The 16,169-nt window shown below is 40.1% G+C and overlaps 1 protein-coding gene across 1 annotated transcript in view; it reads left to right on the top strand.

Moving 5' to 3' along the window:
• Positions 1-16,169, top strand: part of Lgr4 (leucine rich repeat containing G protein-coupled receptor 4) — a 99,423-nt gene that overhangs the window by 65,699 nt on the left and 17,555 nt on the right. The window contains exons 3-5 of the mRNA XM_027422293.2: positions 8,516-8,587; positions 9,750-9,821; positions 15,882-16,097. Coding sequence (XP_027278094.1) covers positions 8,516-8,587; positions 9,750-9,821; positions 15,882-16,097 — 360 coding nt within the window. The remainder of the gene's footprint in view (positions 1-8,515; positions 8,588-9,749; positions 9,822-15,881; positions 16,098-16,169) is intronic.

The raw sequence follows: 16,169 nt of genomic DNA, 5'->3' as shown, positions 1-16,169 counted from the left end.
CAAGCCCATCTCAAACTTGTTATTCTTTTGCTTCAGCCTCTCAAGGCTGGGTGGCATGTGCCACCACCTCCAGCTTATACTTACATGCACACACACATAATATACTTTCTGTATACATATTTTATACACACACACACACACACACACACACACACACACACATATATATATATATATATATATATATATATATATATATATATGTGCACCATGTCCAGCTTTTAAATACATGCATATACACACATTATATTATATATGTTTTAGTAGTTGTTTGAAGATATTAAATCATTCGTGAAGATGTGAAAAATGGGGATAACAGAGTTAGAGATCTTGTTTAGCGTGCCCAAGGCCCTGGGTTTAAGTCCCAGCCCGGGGTATTGGGGTGGGTAAAGAAGAAAAGAAGAAAAAGCAATAGGGAAGTAAACCAGGCATGGTTAGTGGACTCCACAATACTTTGGTCTACTGTATCAAATGAGGTTTAACCCTGGTAGGAAGAAGGTCCCAAGTGATCTAGAAAGAATGCTGCTTAATTATTGCCCTTTTTTTGTCCGCTACAAAAGTATTTCTTTCTTGTGGCTGTCTTGAAGTTAGTGGTAGAAAACACCATAAAGCAGTGTTGGGCTTCTGGGATTTACACTGTTTTCTAGCATTTGCTGGCATTCATTGTAGGACATTGGGATGGACATGTGGGGGCGGGTGGCAGAAGCTCATGTTCTCTGTTATGCTTTAAGGGCCAGTGTAATCAGATAATGAAAATGCAAAGGGCTAAATGAATCTTCAGCTTTTATTGTTTGTATTGATACCAGATAGCCTGAATGGGAACCAGCAAACCCCTTGAGGTTTTTTATTTCTCACAGAAGCCCCATAGTTCTGAATACACAGTCAGAGCTTCACATGTAAATTAATATGCGATTCAGGATTAGTAGCAAAAATATGTTTGATGCTGTTGAAAACAGTTGCTAGCATCTTACATCCTGTTTTCAAATACTGTTTAGAAGAATGACACTCACCTCCTCCTGTCAGACACTTTCTGGTGGGCCATGCTTGCCTAGTTCAGTCTTGACTCAGAACACTCTTCTCTACAGGGAACATCACAGATGATGGCTTAGTCTGTTGTACTTCGTAAGCAGTGTGACTGACACTGGCCCTCTGCCCACTTGAGGGAATCAATGGCATGACAGGGGAAGCAGCCTGGACATGTTTGGTTATGAGCTATAATATTTCCTTTTGCTTTACTTCAAAGGTAGTGTAGAGAGAAGCAATGGAGGAGGAGAGAGGACATTGCTGAGGGCAGAAAAAGTGTTGACTAGACCAAGAGGCAGTACTGTGGTACTATTGAGTAAGCATTTAACAGTAGCATGACAGGCCATCTTGTAATCATCTGCACAGTGAAGGTTAGGGACCTAAGTGGACAGCAAGCTGTGTAGCCTGCTTCTCAACCTCACCATGACATGAGAAGAACTAAAGAACTAAAGCTCTCTTGTTTGTGCAGTACACGTTTCCTGCCTCCCCTCCACACTTGCTGTGGTATCACTGTTTCTTCTTCACCCCATGTCTCCTCAGAATAGCTGCTAGAAACCCTCAGCTACATTCCCCTCAACTCAGTAAATAGTGTACAGATTGTAGTCTTTATTCTCCTAATTCCTGATGAGAATTCTAGCCACCATGAAATTTGTGTAATGGCCCTAATGCTGTGTTTTTATGTAAATAACACCAGTTGGTTTACTGTTTCACCTTTTCATTAAAAAAAAAAAGTATTTTTGTGTACGTGTGTCTGCCTATGTGTGTATATGAGTGCTACATGTGTGCAAGAACCTGTGGTGGTCAAAGAGACATTGGATCGCCCAGAACCGGAGTTAATAGATAAGTGTGAGCTGTCATGTGGGTGCTAGCAACTAAACCTGGGTCCTCTGCAAGTTGGGTGAGTGCTCTTAACTGCTGAACCTATAACCCCAGCCTCTCCTGTCTGTTTCAGTGGCTTCCCAAGAGAAATCCCAGTCACTTGGGTATACTGCATGAAGGGATCGACCTCTGGCCTACATTTCCTCTGACATGTGGCTTGCTTATTCATAGTCATCATTGACCCATTTCCCATGTTTAACCTACATTATTTCTGTTCTCTCCCATCTGGCAAATGGATGTCTTATGTAGTATATTCATTAAGAGTAGATAACATCACGGAAAACTGTTGTGCTCCCTCTAAGGACCTCCTAGTGTAAATCCATGATGCTTATGAATAATAAACACAAAACAGATTCATGAGGACATTCACACTGTGCCACTTGGCCCCTTTTCCCTGGAGAGGCTCCAGATGTATTGGGAAAGCATAAGCCTAGTGAACTAATATCTCCCTACCATCAACTATTCTTCATCCCTTCCTTCCTTCCTTCCTTCCTTCCTTCCTTCCTTCCTTCCTCCCTTCCTTCCTTCCTTCCTCCTTTCTTTCTCTTTCTTTCTTTCTTTCTTTCTTTCTTTCTTTCTTTCTTTCTTTCTTTTTTTCTTTCTTCCTGCTTTCTTTGCTTCTGAGACTCTTGTAGTAAGCAGGGTAAATAAGACCTGCCTGGAGGTAGACTGTTTGAGGTCATTATTTGAAGTGCTTTTGGACTCGTTTCAATTCTGTGTTTGTGTACAGAGTACAGTGAGTGAGATACTACTGTTGACCTGTGAACTGGTCTTTCCAGCTTAAAGCTCCTCTTTAGTACTTGCAGCATATATTAAGAGAGGTGATAGCTGCACTGGCACCTGCTACCCTAAAGTTCCTGTGAAGAGTATGAAGGAGATTGAGGGAGTAGAAATGAAAGAGCAGAAAAGGAAAGAGAAAGTGTTAGTGGAGGTATTACAGCATGCCTGCCATATGCATGGTCTCATACAAGAATAAAAGGTGAATGTGATTTAGTCCCCACTCGTAAGGAACATCATAATGTCCTAGAGAAAGGTGGGGAGGTATACTAAGATGCATCAGTGAGAACTTTTGGCTAAGACCCTTGAGGAATCACAGGAAGGTGATGTCAGATGGTTTCATATTGCTAATACTCAGCTCGAGCAGTCTGCACGATTTCAGTTGGCAGAGGTATGAGACATGGGGGTATTACAGGTGAAGAAAAATTGTGTAAGTAGTGAGTTATATAGGGAAACCCTGATGTGTTTGGATGTGTAGCAGTCTGTGCTCCATTGTAGGAAGTAAGAACACTGATATTCTTTAAAATATTTATTTTATGTGTTTGCCTACATGTATCTGTGTGCACCACATAGCTTTGTAGTGCTAAAGAAAGTCAGAGATGGAGTAGGATCCCCTGTAACAAGTTATGGATGGATGGTTGTGCGCCACCATGTGGGTGCTGGGAACTGAACCCAAGTCCTGAAAGAGCAACTCATGCTCCTAACTGCTGTCATTTCGCTAGCTTCCTCACAGTATTATAATCAAGTAGGGTGAGGCAGAAGTCTTGTGGAAATTCATGGCAATAATCCAGGTAAATAATAATGAGAGCCTAAACTCATACAATGGAAGATTTAGGAGTACATGGCTTGAAACCTTGCAGAGTGATTCTCACTGTCTTGGTAGCCAGAAGCTACTGAGGTGAGAGAGGTGAGAGACATGATGCCTGGGACTGTAAACTCTGATTTGCAGAAAATTATACCACATCTACCTTCTGCTGACACTTTGAGATTTCCTTAGAAATTAATTGCCATTGAAGAGTATGCTAATAATAAAGATGTTTTGGGGGATGAAAATTATGAATGTTATTGTTTAGCAAATTGTGAAGGTTTTCTGAGACCTGCAGCTAGGAAACAACTGTTGTCTGTGGCACAGAAGTACAAACCTAGGCATTGAATGGAAAGTAGCTTGTGTTTGCTAAAAGATGTCACTGGTTATAATTCTTCCTCAGTACCAGCCACCTCATTTTTACTTGAAAGTTATTAAAACAAACAAAAATGATAATAGACTGCTGTAAACCATAGGTCTAGTAAGAGTCCCTATACATGGGCACCCAGAGGTCCCTTTCTCATCTCCTTCCCTCAGGGCATCTTTGGCTTTGAGAAGCATGTACTGTTAGCCTGCTGGGAAATTCCCCAACAATTGCAGTTCGGAGCTCCTAATGCATAGACAGAAGTTGTCAGCTTTGGGTTGTTGGGTGAGAGCTGCTGATACTCAAGCAAAGCAGGAAGCTTGCCCAAGTTCATAGTGCTCCACCTCTACTTTCTGAGAATGATTTCCTAATCTCTTGGTGACACCGCAGAAGCACCTCAGGTCAGGAACAAGTTGATAAACATTGCAAGGCAGCTGGGCAAGCACTAGACAGCTGGATCCTCCACTTCGTAGTGTGATTTTTGCCAAGTCACCTAACTTCTCAGATGCTTTGGAAAAGCCGGGTGGTTGCCATGATGTGCAAGAACATCTGCATACCACCTGTTTCCATCTCTGCACCTGGTTAGATCTTAGGTGTGTGTCTCCTAAGGATTTGGGGACTTGGCCCCAAGCCTGTCATTTATTCACTTTGCTTTTTACTGGATCTGAATTTCAAGAGAATGCATGCTGAATGAAGCATCCTCGAGAAGTGCTACCACAAGAAGTGCTGGTTTATGAGACTGTGACTACTGAGCTGTCTGTGACAAAGTTCTGGAGGGTGTGACTGCTGCAGCTGCAGAGTATGATTCCTTAAGACAGCAGCTTGGTGTCTGTACTCCCGGGAAACAAAGTCATCTAGTAGCCTACCTTCCTATGTGGCATTATCACCCATCCACTGCACACTTGTGGTGGTTTGTGTTTCAGGATAAGCCTCATGCACAGAGCTCAGTGTGTCATTCTGTTAAGTCAAGGAGAAACAGAATGGTTTTTGAAACTAAGTCACTTTTGTATTCACATAGTTTTTAAAGGGGCAGAGATTGGGAAGGGGGAAGCAAATATTTTGACTGATGTGGTTAAACAGTTTGTTTTGTTGACAAGTTAAGATAATCAGGTGCTCTGTGTTTTGCCACCTCCTTGGTTCCTTAATAGCACTCTTTCTCATGGTCACCACACAGAATGTTAAATTCCTCAAGGAAGGCCCACAGATATCAGGACTGTAAAAGCTAATGTTGGAGACAATGGGTGAAGGATTCTGGAAAGCTAACTGTGTTTATAGGATTTCTTTTTTGGTGGATGCTAGCTTTTAACACAGGTTTTAAGGACAGCTGGGAGGAGCCGGCTTACAGAACTATTTGAGGCACTTGGGGAAAGATGGCTACTGCCACTTAAGGCCCTTATGGTGCAATTTGAGCTTTGAAAATGTGGTCTTTTAAATACTGTGTGTTACAATTGTGAGCACCCTTAGTTGCATTTAATGAGGGAGCTCAAGTGGAGCAAACCCTTTCATTGCTTATGTGGCACTTGCACAGAGGTGGGCCACAGGAAGCTGTGTATTGGCGCAAGGAATGTTTGCAGAAAACTTCTATGCCTTTTATTTGTTCTGTTGGCTATAGTGGAGATTGGACTCAAGGCTTTGCTCCTGTTAGACAAGCTTTCAACTGCATCTCTAATGCAGGAAGGGGAGCATCTGAGAACACTCCTACCTGAGATGTTTGTTTCTAATGAATGTGGCATATTCATAGGGCTAATGAAAGTGTGGGATGTGTACTCCATCCTGAGAAGCATTTGTACTTGACCTGTGAGACTTGAGTGCGATAAACAGCCAGAAAGTAGCCTGTGACCACGGTTAATTTTGTGCTGGATTTACGTGTAGCTCAAAGAAAGAGGCATTACCTACCTTTGGGAATTTGGAGCGGCAATGAAGTTACAAGATGAAGGGTTTCGAAGGGTTTAGCATTGGAGCTGATTAGTTTGGGACCAAGAGGAGATATATTTTGAAATGGTGGCATTGAAAGGGGGCTTAAAACACATTTTGTTTTGTTTTGTATACTAATTCTCAGTGCTGAAAGGCCATGGTGTTTTTAAAAAGGAAATTGATATAAAATGAATTCTTAAAGACTTATTTGTATTATTTCAAGCTGTGTGCATAGGCATAGGTCTGAATATGGGTCTGGCACATGAGTTGCAGGTACCTGTGGAAACCAGAAGTGTGAGGTTCCCCCCTGGAGGGTGTGGGCCACCCGGTGAGTGCTAGAAATTGAACTCGGGTCCTCTCCAAGAGCAGCCTAAGCTCTTAACTTTGAAGCCATCTCTGCAACCCTTAAAACTTTGTTTTGAGCAAACAACAATTCTTGAATTAGGTAGTAGCCCACCAGAAATGGTTCAGAAGTTCCACCGAGGAAATACAAGAGAAGAGATTTTTATTGGACCAGCATAGAAGGAAAAAAAAGGGGGGGATTTTTTTTTTTTTATCATGAACACAAACACAGTTATTGTGGCTACTTCTGGTTCATTGAGCTTCAGTGCTTTTTTATTTTAATTTAGCCATTTATAAACTACAGTTGAAGTTTTGCTAATGTTTGCTAAGCAAAGTTTAAGTCACTTTTCACTTAATGAGGCAACTTGTTGGCTTTGTCTCCTCAGATTCTTTAGGCCATAGTGCCATTTTAGATGACATTTAAAAGGCTGGTAGTAAAGGGTAATACGTTGTGAGACCCAAGTTGTGAGACCCAAATTACGAGAAGACCCAGAAAGCATGTAGTGAGTGAAGTTACCAGAAGAGAGGGGCATGATGGCTGGAAGTGTCCACACCCCATGTTAAACTTGTGACTTCACTGAGAATCCAACATTGTTACATTTTTCTGTGGATGAAATTATGTATCATATGTGTTGTTGTGATTTCTGAGTTGTTTACTCCACCCATATTCAGAAATACACACACACACACACACACACACACACACACACACACACACACACACACACACAACACACACACACACACACACACACACACACACACACACACACACACACACACACACACACACACACACGCGCGCGCGTCTGTTGTGGAGCAGAGCTCAGGTGGAGTCAGGTTTTTCTCATACTGTTTGCATTTGAAGTGGTACAAAACCTTAGAAGACAAGGCTCTCATGGTAGAATTTCAGACCTTCATTGCTTTGACTTTTACTTAGGAGAGATGTTTTCCATGTGTCTCTAAAGTCAAGTATAGCAGATTAAAGAAGAGGGACAGTATGTTGAATGTGTGGCACTTGGTAGCAGTTAGAACTTGATTATAAATGAATAAACTGAGCAAAGTCCAGGGATGTAGGATGCTTACAGAGTGACCAGAGAGAACAAAGGAAATTATTTTCTTTTAGAGATTTTATTTTAATGTGCAGAAGTGTTTGGTTGGTCTGTCTTGTATGTGTACAAGCATGCCTTCCTGGTGCCCTTAGACATCAGAAGAGGGCTATCAGATCCTCTGGAACTAGGGTCACTGATAGTTGTAACCTGTCATGTCGACCTGGGTCCTCTGGGACAACAACCAGTGCTTTTGATAGCTGAGCCATCTCTCCAGCTCCTGTTTTCTTAATTTTGAGGCAGCGTCTCACTGTATATCTCAGGCTGGTTTTGAACTTGAGATCATACTGTCTCAGCCTCCCGAGTACAGGCATGTACTGTCTGATTGCAACTAGGTCTTTTTAAAGGAGAAATTATAAATTTTGTTTTATAAATTTAAAAAATTAATTGAAACTAATTGTAAATAGTAGTATTTAAAGCTTCCTTTAAATACATAGAAAGACTATTTAAAAAAAAAAAATCAGTTACAGACTCCAGCTGCTTGAAAGACTAACCCTGGCAGAACTGAGAAGTGGAGAGTGCTGTGCTCCATGACAGGAATACGCAGCTAACTGCCAGCTAATTGTACATATTTTCCAACCGTTTTCCAGGCCACCTGCTTGCAGGTGACTTTATGAGTTTCTGACCTATTTCCTTTTCTTTTTCTTTTTTTCTTTCCTTCGTTTTTTTTTTTTTTTTTTTTTTTTTCCTTTTTTAATGTTTCTGTGCTGTAGGCCTGCAGAAATGGGAGGAAAGGTGCAAAAAGACCACAAGGAATTCATACCCTTCTTTATTCACTTTTACCCCCGTTAAGTTACCCATTTCACAATTTCTTCAGGAAACTGTTTCTTTAACTATGTGTGTGTTAGGCCTGCATTTGAAACCTGGGCTCCCAGACACTCTTCCTTTTTGTCCTGGGCTTCTGGAGAGATAACAAGCTGACTCTCCCCCTGAAAGCTTCTTCCTTGACAGACTGGTTTTCCCTACTCTGTGTAAACACTCCTGCCTGCTGACTAGTAGTCTGTATTTATGAGGCCCTCAGAAAGCACTGCAAGCTGCAGAGTGACCCTGAATAGCAAACTTCACTTGGCTTAATGTGTTTTGGCTTGCTTGACCTCACCAGAATAAAAATGTGCCTACTTAAATTATTGTATTGGAGGTTAAAAAATCTAGACATACTTAATTCATCAGAAAAATCTTGGGACAGCTTTATCAAAGGTTTAAGTCCCGCTTTAGAGTTTTAATCATAGTTAGGTTACTGTGGATTCTAAATTTTAACTCTGAATTACTTTTTCCCCCCCCTCTTGTTACTTTTTTTTCTAGACAACTGGCTGGCAACGACCTTTCTTTTATCCACCCAAAAGCCTTGTCTGGGTTGAAAGAGCTCAAAGTCCTGTAAGTATGCAATCTTCGAGCTTCACAGCTGGCTGTGTATTTTCTGTCTGCATAGTCAACATGCTTGGAGCTAGGTTAAGCACAGTTTCTTTTAGTTGAGGATTAAAAGATTTAAGGCTTGGCCAATGCGTAGTGGAGCAGGCTGGAGGTTGGTCTGTGCAAACTTGGGTCTAGATCACTAAGGTTAAAAATCTAAATAGTTAAGTATTCTGATCTCCAGGGCATCATGCACTTCCCGTGATGCAAGTTTATTGAGTGGAAACCATGTTTAAACTTTATTGGTGGGGGTTTTCATTACTACTTACGTTAGAGCTACAGGGGTTTTTGAAATCGTCATCCCTAAAAGGGAAGAGGTTTTATAACTGCTATACATGTAAAAAGCATTTTAGAGCTGAAGAAATTGAGCTGCCCATGATTTAAAAAGATAATCAGAGATCAGAAGAGAAATTTCTGGCCATGCAGGAGCTTGGAGGGTGACAGACTGAAGATCATGTGGGTTGACTACTTCCCCCACTTTTATCACTGCAAAGTCTCTAGGCCTCTCTGATTCAGGTTTTTAGGTGATCCTGCTACTTCTTTTATTCAGTGGTTATGCTTCATGTCAAATAGTTGTTAATGTGACAAGAGTGGCTTTAGGTAAAAAGGAGAAGATTTTGTTTTCCAGGCCCCAGCTTTACAATGACTGAGGCCTAATAATGTTTCTACTCCTCCTGTGGTCACCGAAGACATTGCTGCTGCTCCCTAAATCCCCAATGTCTGCTCTCCTTGTAAACTGCCTTCTTCCAATTTGAGAAGGCATTAGAAATTCTAACAGGCTTGTTGATTAGACACCCCAATGAATTTATTATACAGCTTACTGAGCATTAACTAGGGCACCCAGGAATGAAACAACCCCTGGAAGTATGGATGGCCCAGCAGCTGCATTAAGAGATGGCCTAGGATAGCAGTATAAATTTCATTTCTGAGTTTACACCAAATGCTTCTTGACATTTTGCAGTTTTCTGGCCTTAGATGCTTTCCATTTTACAATGCCACTTTTGATGCCATTGGTTTTTTTTTTTTCTTTCTTTTTTTTTTTTTTAGGAAAAAATGGCTCCATATTCTTCTATAAAAGAAATGATAACAATAGCTTATTAATCACTAACCAAAAATTTTGTTACAGAACACTCCAGAATAATCAGTTGAAAACAGTACCCAGTGAAGCCATTCATGGACTGAGTGCTTTGCAATCTCTGTAAGTAACGTTTTATCTTCTGCATTCTTGGGTCATTGGAAGGCCACTATAGGTGCTAAAGAGTAAGGAATTGGAACCCCCAAGACCAGAGGAGATTTATCCTCTTCCCTAGGATAAAAATGGGGATGGCCAGTTGCTGTTATTAAAATATCCCTTGGTGAGGCATAAGGTGGTCCTTCAGTTTACTTTCTTTCTTGACTCAGAGGCTTGGGGAATATCTATGAGTGCAGGGTGTACTACTGTCAACATGTACATGGCTGTTGATGCTCTTTGAAACCAGGGTTAAATGTGTGCAGGAGTTCTGGTATCTTGTGTCCTGAGAGCCACTAACAGCAGCAGTAATTGGTTTAAATTGAGTTTAATGCATGACCTGTAGGCTCGAAATACATATTGGGGTTAACTTGGCTGTCTGAGCTGCCTCCTTTCCCAGGATTTTTCTTACTCTTTTTTTTCTTTTTCTTTTTCTTTTTCTTTTTCTTTTTCTTTTTCTTTTCCTTTTCCTTTTCCTTTTTTCCCCTTCCTTCCTTCCTTCCTTCCTTCTCTACTGCTCCTCCTCCTCCTCCTTCTTTTGATAAAACTTGGGTTTTGTATGGCATATTCAGGGTTTTAATTCTTGGAGTTTTCCATGAGCAATCATTAACTTTGAATGCTTTTTCAATTACCACTTTATTTGCTTTTTACATTCTTTATATACAAAGAACTTGGCTTTTATATGAATTCTAAATGCTTTTCTTACTTTGGAGTTCTTGATAGATAATGAGCAAATGACTGTAGAGAAAATTTTAAGAAACTTGCCCAACAGCACATAGCTAGTAAAGGCACAGTGGGGATTCAAAACCAGACAAACCTGTTTCAGAATCCTAATTAATCTGAATGTCTTAGCAGAGATTCTAGTAATCAGTGTGAAGTGAATGTTAGTAAAAATATACTAATAAAACACATGTTGTAAAAGTTAAACTTTAAATCATATCTGTCTGTCACAAACAAGGAGTACCCTGGGTGTTGGCCACTTAAGTTTTAGTTCAAATAGGAGTTAAGATTATGTGTATTAAGTAGTTCACTTTACAAAAGTGGGAAGTTTTAGAATAGAAAGACTGGTTGTTTACCAGAGCACATTTGACTTTTAAAATGAATCAATTAGAAATGAGTTGCTTTTTCAGAAATATTTGGCTAAGTACAGTCTCAACGAAGGAGGCATGGGGGGTAGAGAGGTTGATCTGATCTTCTCCAGATCTGAATTCATGGAATATCATAGACCGGTCCTGTTTTCTTTTGGTACTTTACAATGAATTGATTTGACTTTAAGACCTTCACATTGAATCATTGTTTTCTAAGACTTAATGATCAAAGGACCAATTATTTTGCCTAGTTACAAGGCAAAAAAAGAGAAGACTGAAATGTCATTTCAGTTCAGGACAGAAAAATTACCAAGAAAACTTCAATGGATTGTCTCTTATTTGTGGTCAACAAGTACATGAAGAGCATTTGGTGTTTGGTAATAAAATGGGTGAACTGAAGTGGTGCTGGTACAGAAACTGGACTTAACCAAAGCCCAGCGTGCTCATTACTCAGTGTGTGAGTTGCTTAAATTGTCTCAAATTGTTATGAGAATAGAAAGTCAACTCACCCCCCTCCAACGTGTGTGTGTGTGTGTGTGTGTGTGTGTGTGTGTGTGTGTGTGTGTGTGTGTGTGTTAAGTTCTGGCCTGCTTTCTGCTTTTATATGTAACAGAAACCATAGGGTGCTGTATCAGAAGTGCTGTATTTATGAAAGAAGTGTTCTTGGGTTTGTTAGCTTAGTGGGTGTTGTGGTCAAGAGAGATATCATTGAAATTCTGCCCTGGTGTAAAACAGCCTTATCAGCACTTGAGTCAGTTTTCAAATCTTCAGACCTGAATTATGTTAAAGATTTCCTTGTGGTTTCACCACAGACCTTAAAAGGAACAAAGTTCATATGGCATTGAAATTGACCAGAAGGTGTTTGAGGTAAGTGCATGTTTGATGGTGACTATAAAGTCAGAGTGAATTGTAGGTGTTAGTAAAAAGATAGTGTTACAGCCTCTTCCAGAGTCATTACCAGGATAGAGTATTAAAATGGCAATCAGAATAAGCTCTATGGTAGTTTTTCTTTACATGGAATTTATGTTGAATATTAAAGGATCTCAAAGGTTAAATGTCCTTGAATTTCTTAAATACTTTAAAAGTATGTTATGACTATAATATTTGCCCTGTTGAAAAGTTAGGAAAGAGAGCTTTGATTATGTAGAATATCTGTTTATTGACCACAGATTTTTTCAGCACAGTTATAGAACATGGGGTCACAAACTGTGCTTTAAGCCAGATTCAGACACTTGTCCTTAGTAATCCAATTAAGAGAGTCAAATTAATAGTGGGAAGCAGAAAAAGGAGATTTATTCAATGTGGCTCCATTGGAAACAGGAACAGAGAGATCCAATGAGCCCACATGTCCCATCTTTGGGATTCTGAAGTGAGATTAAAATTTAAATGTAAGGCCACTGTCTTGATCGTCCATTCAGTCAGACTCAGGGTGTGGTCCTGCCTGTCACTGATCCACCTTGTTTGGGCTTTGGTCAGATCCTACAAGGTGGTCAGACAAGTTGTTAGAACTGTGTGAAATGTGCCAAGCCTCTTAAAGAACTACATGTAATATTTTGTCACTATAATTTTGTTTAAGGCAAAAAAATTAAGAAATGTGAGTTTTAGGGCTAAAATGCATTCCTGAGAATTGACAGTATACATTTTCCAGATAAAATATGATTAATATATTGCTAACTTATTAGAAAGGGGTTTCTTTTAGAACTTAAAAGTAATATATACATACTATGTGGAGTTTTGTTGGTAGAGCATATTGGAGAAGCTCACATAATCTCTCTGTTCTGTGAGATAGGATGCTGCTTAGTATAGATGGAGTTTCTGTTCCTCCTGGTCCTGCAGCTGCTTTGCCCCAAATAAACACACAGAGGCTTATATTAATATAAACTGTTTGGCTGATGGCTCAGGCTTCTTACTGGCTAGCTCTCTCTTAATCATTAACCCATAACTATTAATCTATGTATTTCTATATAGCCTTATCTTACCAGAGAACGCTAGTGTCCTGTTTTCCCTCTAGCTACATGGCATCTCTCTGCCTCCTCTACCCAGAATTTTCCTGGTCTGGTAGCCCTGCCTATACTTCCTGACTGGCTACTCGCCAATCAGTGTTTTAGTCGTCAACCAATAAGAGAAACATATACAAAAGGACACCCCCCACCCCCACCCCCACCCCACCCCCCGTCCTCTAACAGTCTGTTGTAGTGGTTCTTGGTCTGTTAGGATAGCTGTTAATAGTGTTAGGAATTAAAAACCAGACCCTTTCAAATACTTGTCAAATTGTCTACCATCAAGTTACACAAAATCATATTTAAAGTTTTCCTTAAAGCTTTAATCTCAGTATAAGTCTTTATACTTATAGTTGTGTCACTGATGCCCACATTAATTGAGTATAAAAATTAAACTCTTGAGTCCTTTATTTTACAAGAATCCACAAATCCTTTTTACTCCTTTAGCTTCATATCCCAGGGTATGATTTTTCATATAGGTCTTCCGTCTGTGCTCTTCTGTGTACCTTTCTCATTTTGGAGAAACTTAGCAGAGACCATTTGTGCCTTTACTACTGTATTACTTTTCACATAGATGAGTGTTTCTTGTTTTCTTACTTCAGAATCACTTGGTTGCTGGTATATGATGGGGAATTCATAGGAATGTGTATCGCTAGTACTGAATGCTAACTCTGGTGTTTGCCATTCTTAATGAGACACTTCACAGAGGAAACTTGATTTCTGTGGAGTATTGTTGGCTTATTTGGAAGTGCCTCTGGGCATTTTTACATATAAATAGAAATTAGCATCAGTGATAAAGCAAGCCATTTAAACTTTTAAACTGCTATAACACTGAGAAACTGGGGAAGAACATTAATCTGTAATCAAAATGAAGTTGAAGTTTCTTTCTTAGCCTATGGGGCCTGTGTAATCTGGACCCTGCTTACAATCATAGGTATGTTTCCCTGGACCCTACATTCCTGTGTTCTCATCACTCTGACCTTCTGGGAGCTGTGTGGTCTTACCAAGCTTGTTTCTGTTGGCCTTGATCTTTACCTAAACACTGCTTCCTCTTGCCCTTGCTAAATGCATTAGGCTCCAGTTTGAGTATCATCTTTTTAAAGACAATTGTCTTGACCATGTGTACATTTCCGGTAGCCCCTGCTGCTCCCTGTATCGATTAGTCTTTATCCGCATCCCTGCACTTTTTAAGCACTCTGTTCACTTTGTAATTTATTACTCTGTGCCTCTCCCACCCACAGAATGCCTCAAACCATTTCATCTTTTATGTCAAACAAGAAGCTCATTTTGAATGTAGAGTGAATTACAGCTAATCAAATCATCTACAAGCATAATTCAGTTAAACTGTGTGGTTAATCTGTGTGACTATGGTTAGTGTCTCTTCCAAGAATGGGTTTCAGGGGGTTGTAACTTGTATCTGTGTGTTTGAACACTTTCTTATCTTTTCATTAAAGCATAAATAACAGCTAAACAATTCCACAGCTCTGTGTCTAGTACATTGCCAGTTTGTTATGTTGAAGATACTAGTCTCTCTTCATGGGTCAGTCCTAGAAATACCCAAGGAACATACAAACCTAAAGATGTTTATGGTTAGTGGACCTATAGGCAGCTGTTCAGTTTCCTAAGATCTCTTTTCAGTGTTGATGCTGTCAGAAGAAAATGCCCATTAAATATCCTCGAAGACCTATGGTCATTAGCCCTTGCTAATCTGCCTCAGGAAGGAAAATGCCTCAGGACTGGGAGCAGGTAGCTGGGAGTGGGAGACCAGCAATTTCCTGAAGTTGAAAGCTACCATAATGGCAGAGGCTGAGGTTGGAGTAGGTTAAAAAGACAGAAGGTAGGAAAATCTCTTTAAAACTCAGTAGTTTTTGAACTTTTAAGTTGCCAGATACCATTCCCCCCCCCAAAAAAAATCTGAGTTTTTATCAATTTTTTTTCTTCCCTAATTTTCACAGACACGTCTAAGGTTATGAGACAGGAATGTATGTGATAAACATTAGCAAGAGATTATGAGGAATGATGGGATTTCCTGGCTCGTACAGTTCCTCATCCTGCTAACACTAGGCTGTCTTTGTATTGAAAAGTGATTATAACAATTATACTTGGTTATGGCAACAGAAACAAATACTTGGGATTTAGTTTCCAGCCTTTTAGATGGAGAATTAAATGTTACATAATCCTGTTAATAAGGTGCCCCATAATTCCAGAATTTTTTGAAAGATGAAACCTTAAAGCCACAGTAGCCTTGATCGGAGAAGTTCAATTTTCCTGTGAACAATCTGACCCTTTATGAGTAACTTAAATATTTAATACGGAGAGAAGCTTACGAAGCTTAAATATTTAGTGCGAAGGGAGAAGTTTGCTTTACCAATAGGACATGTTTAGCTGATCTGGCAAGGTTGAGAAGCTACTGAAATGAGTTTATTGCTATTTAAAAAACTAAGCATTTTTCCTTTTGGTATCCAATCAAAGTGGCAGTAAAATTCAATCTAAAATATTGACTGTACTGTTATATTGGAGGTAAAGTAGTTTATTTGCTGAGTTTCATTTTTCTTGTTATCATGGTGAGTGTGTGTGTGTGTGTGTGTGTGTGTGTGTGTGCGCGCGCGTGCATGTGTATGGGCACACGCCTTAACTGCCAAGCCATTTTCTTAGCCCTCTCTCTGTATCTCAGGTAGGTTTACTATGAAGCATAAATTTCAATTTGAGCTTTCTGAGTTTTAAGTATACCATTCAGTTAGCCAGGAACGAACTCCGATGTCCTGGCCTTGGAACTTTTAGATTTGTTGTTTTTCTGGACTTGCATTACAGTTAAATAGGGGTCACCATGGTTCTGGCTCATTGTGTGACTCCATTCTGTTTGGAAGCTCTAGAGCTGTGTTATTTGAATTGACTCCTTCCAGTAGAACTCATTAGTCTATGTGGATGTTTCTGTTTCTCAGACGCTTAGATGCCAACCATATTACCTCAGTCCCCGAGGACAGTTTTGAAGGGCTTGTTCAGTTACGGCATCTATGGCTGGATGACAACAGCTTGACGGAAGTGCCTGTGCGTCCCCTCAGCAACCTGCCAACACTACAGGCACTGACCTTGGCTCTCAACAACATCTCAAGCATCCCTGACTTTGCATTCACCAACCTTTCAAGCCTGGTGGTTCTGTATGTGGACAACCCTTTCATTACCGTGTATTTGTGTTAATATGGGGGCAAGATGGGATTCTTGTGATAAAT

This window comes from Cricetulus griseus, chromosome 6 (assembly GCF_003668045.3).
Source record: "Cricetulus griseus strain 17A/GY chromosome 6, alternate assembly CriGri-PICRH-1.0, whole genome shotgun sequence".
Lineage (NCBI taxonomy): Eukaryota > Metazoa > Chordata > Mammalia > Rodentia > Cricetidae > Cricetulus > Cricetulus griseus.
Note: the sequence above shows the minus strand (reverse complement) of the source record. Positions and strands in the feature narration are given on the sequence as shown.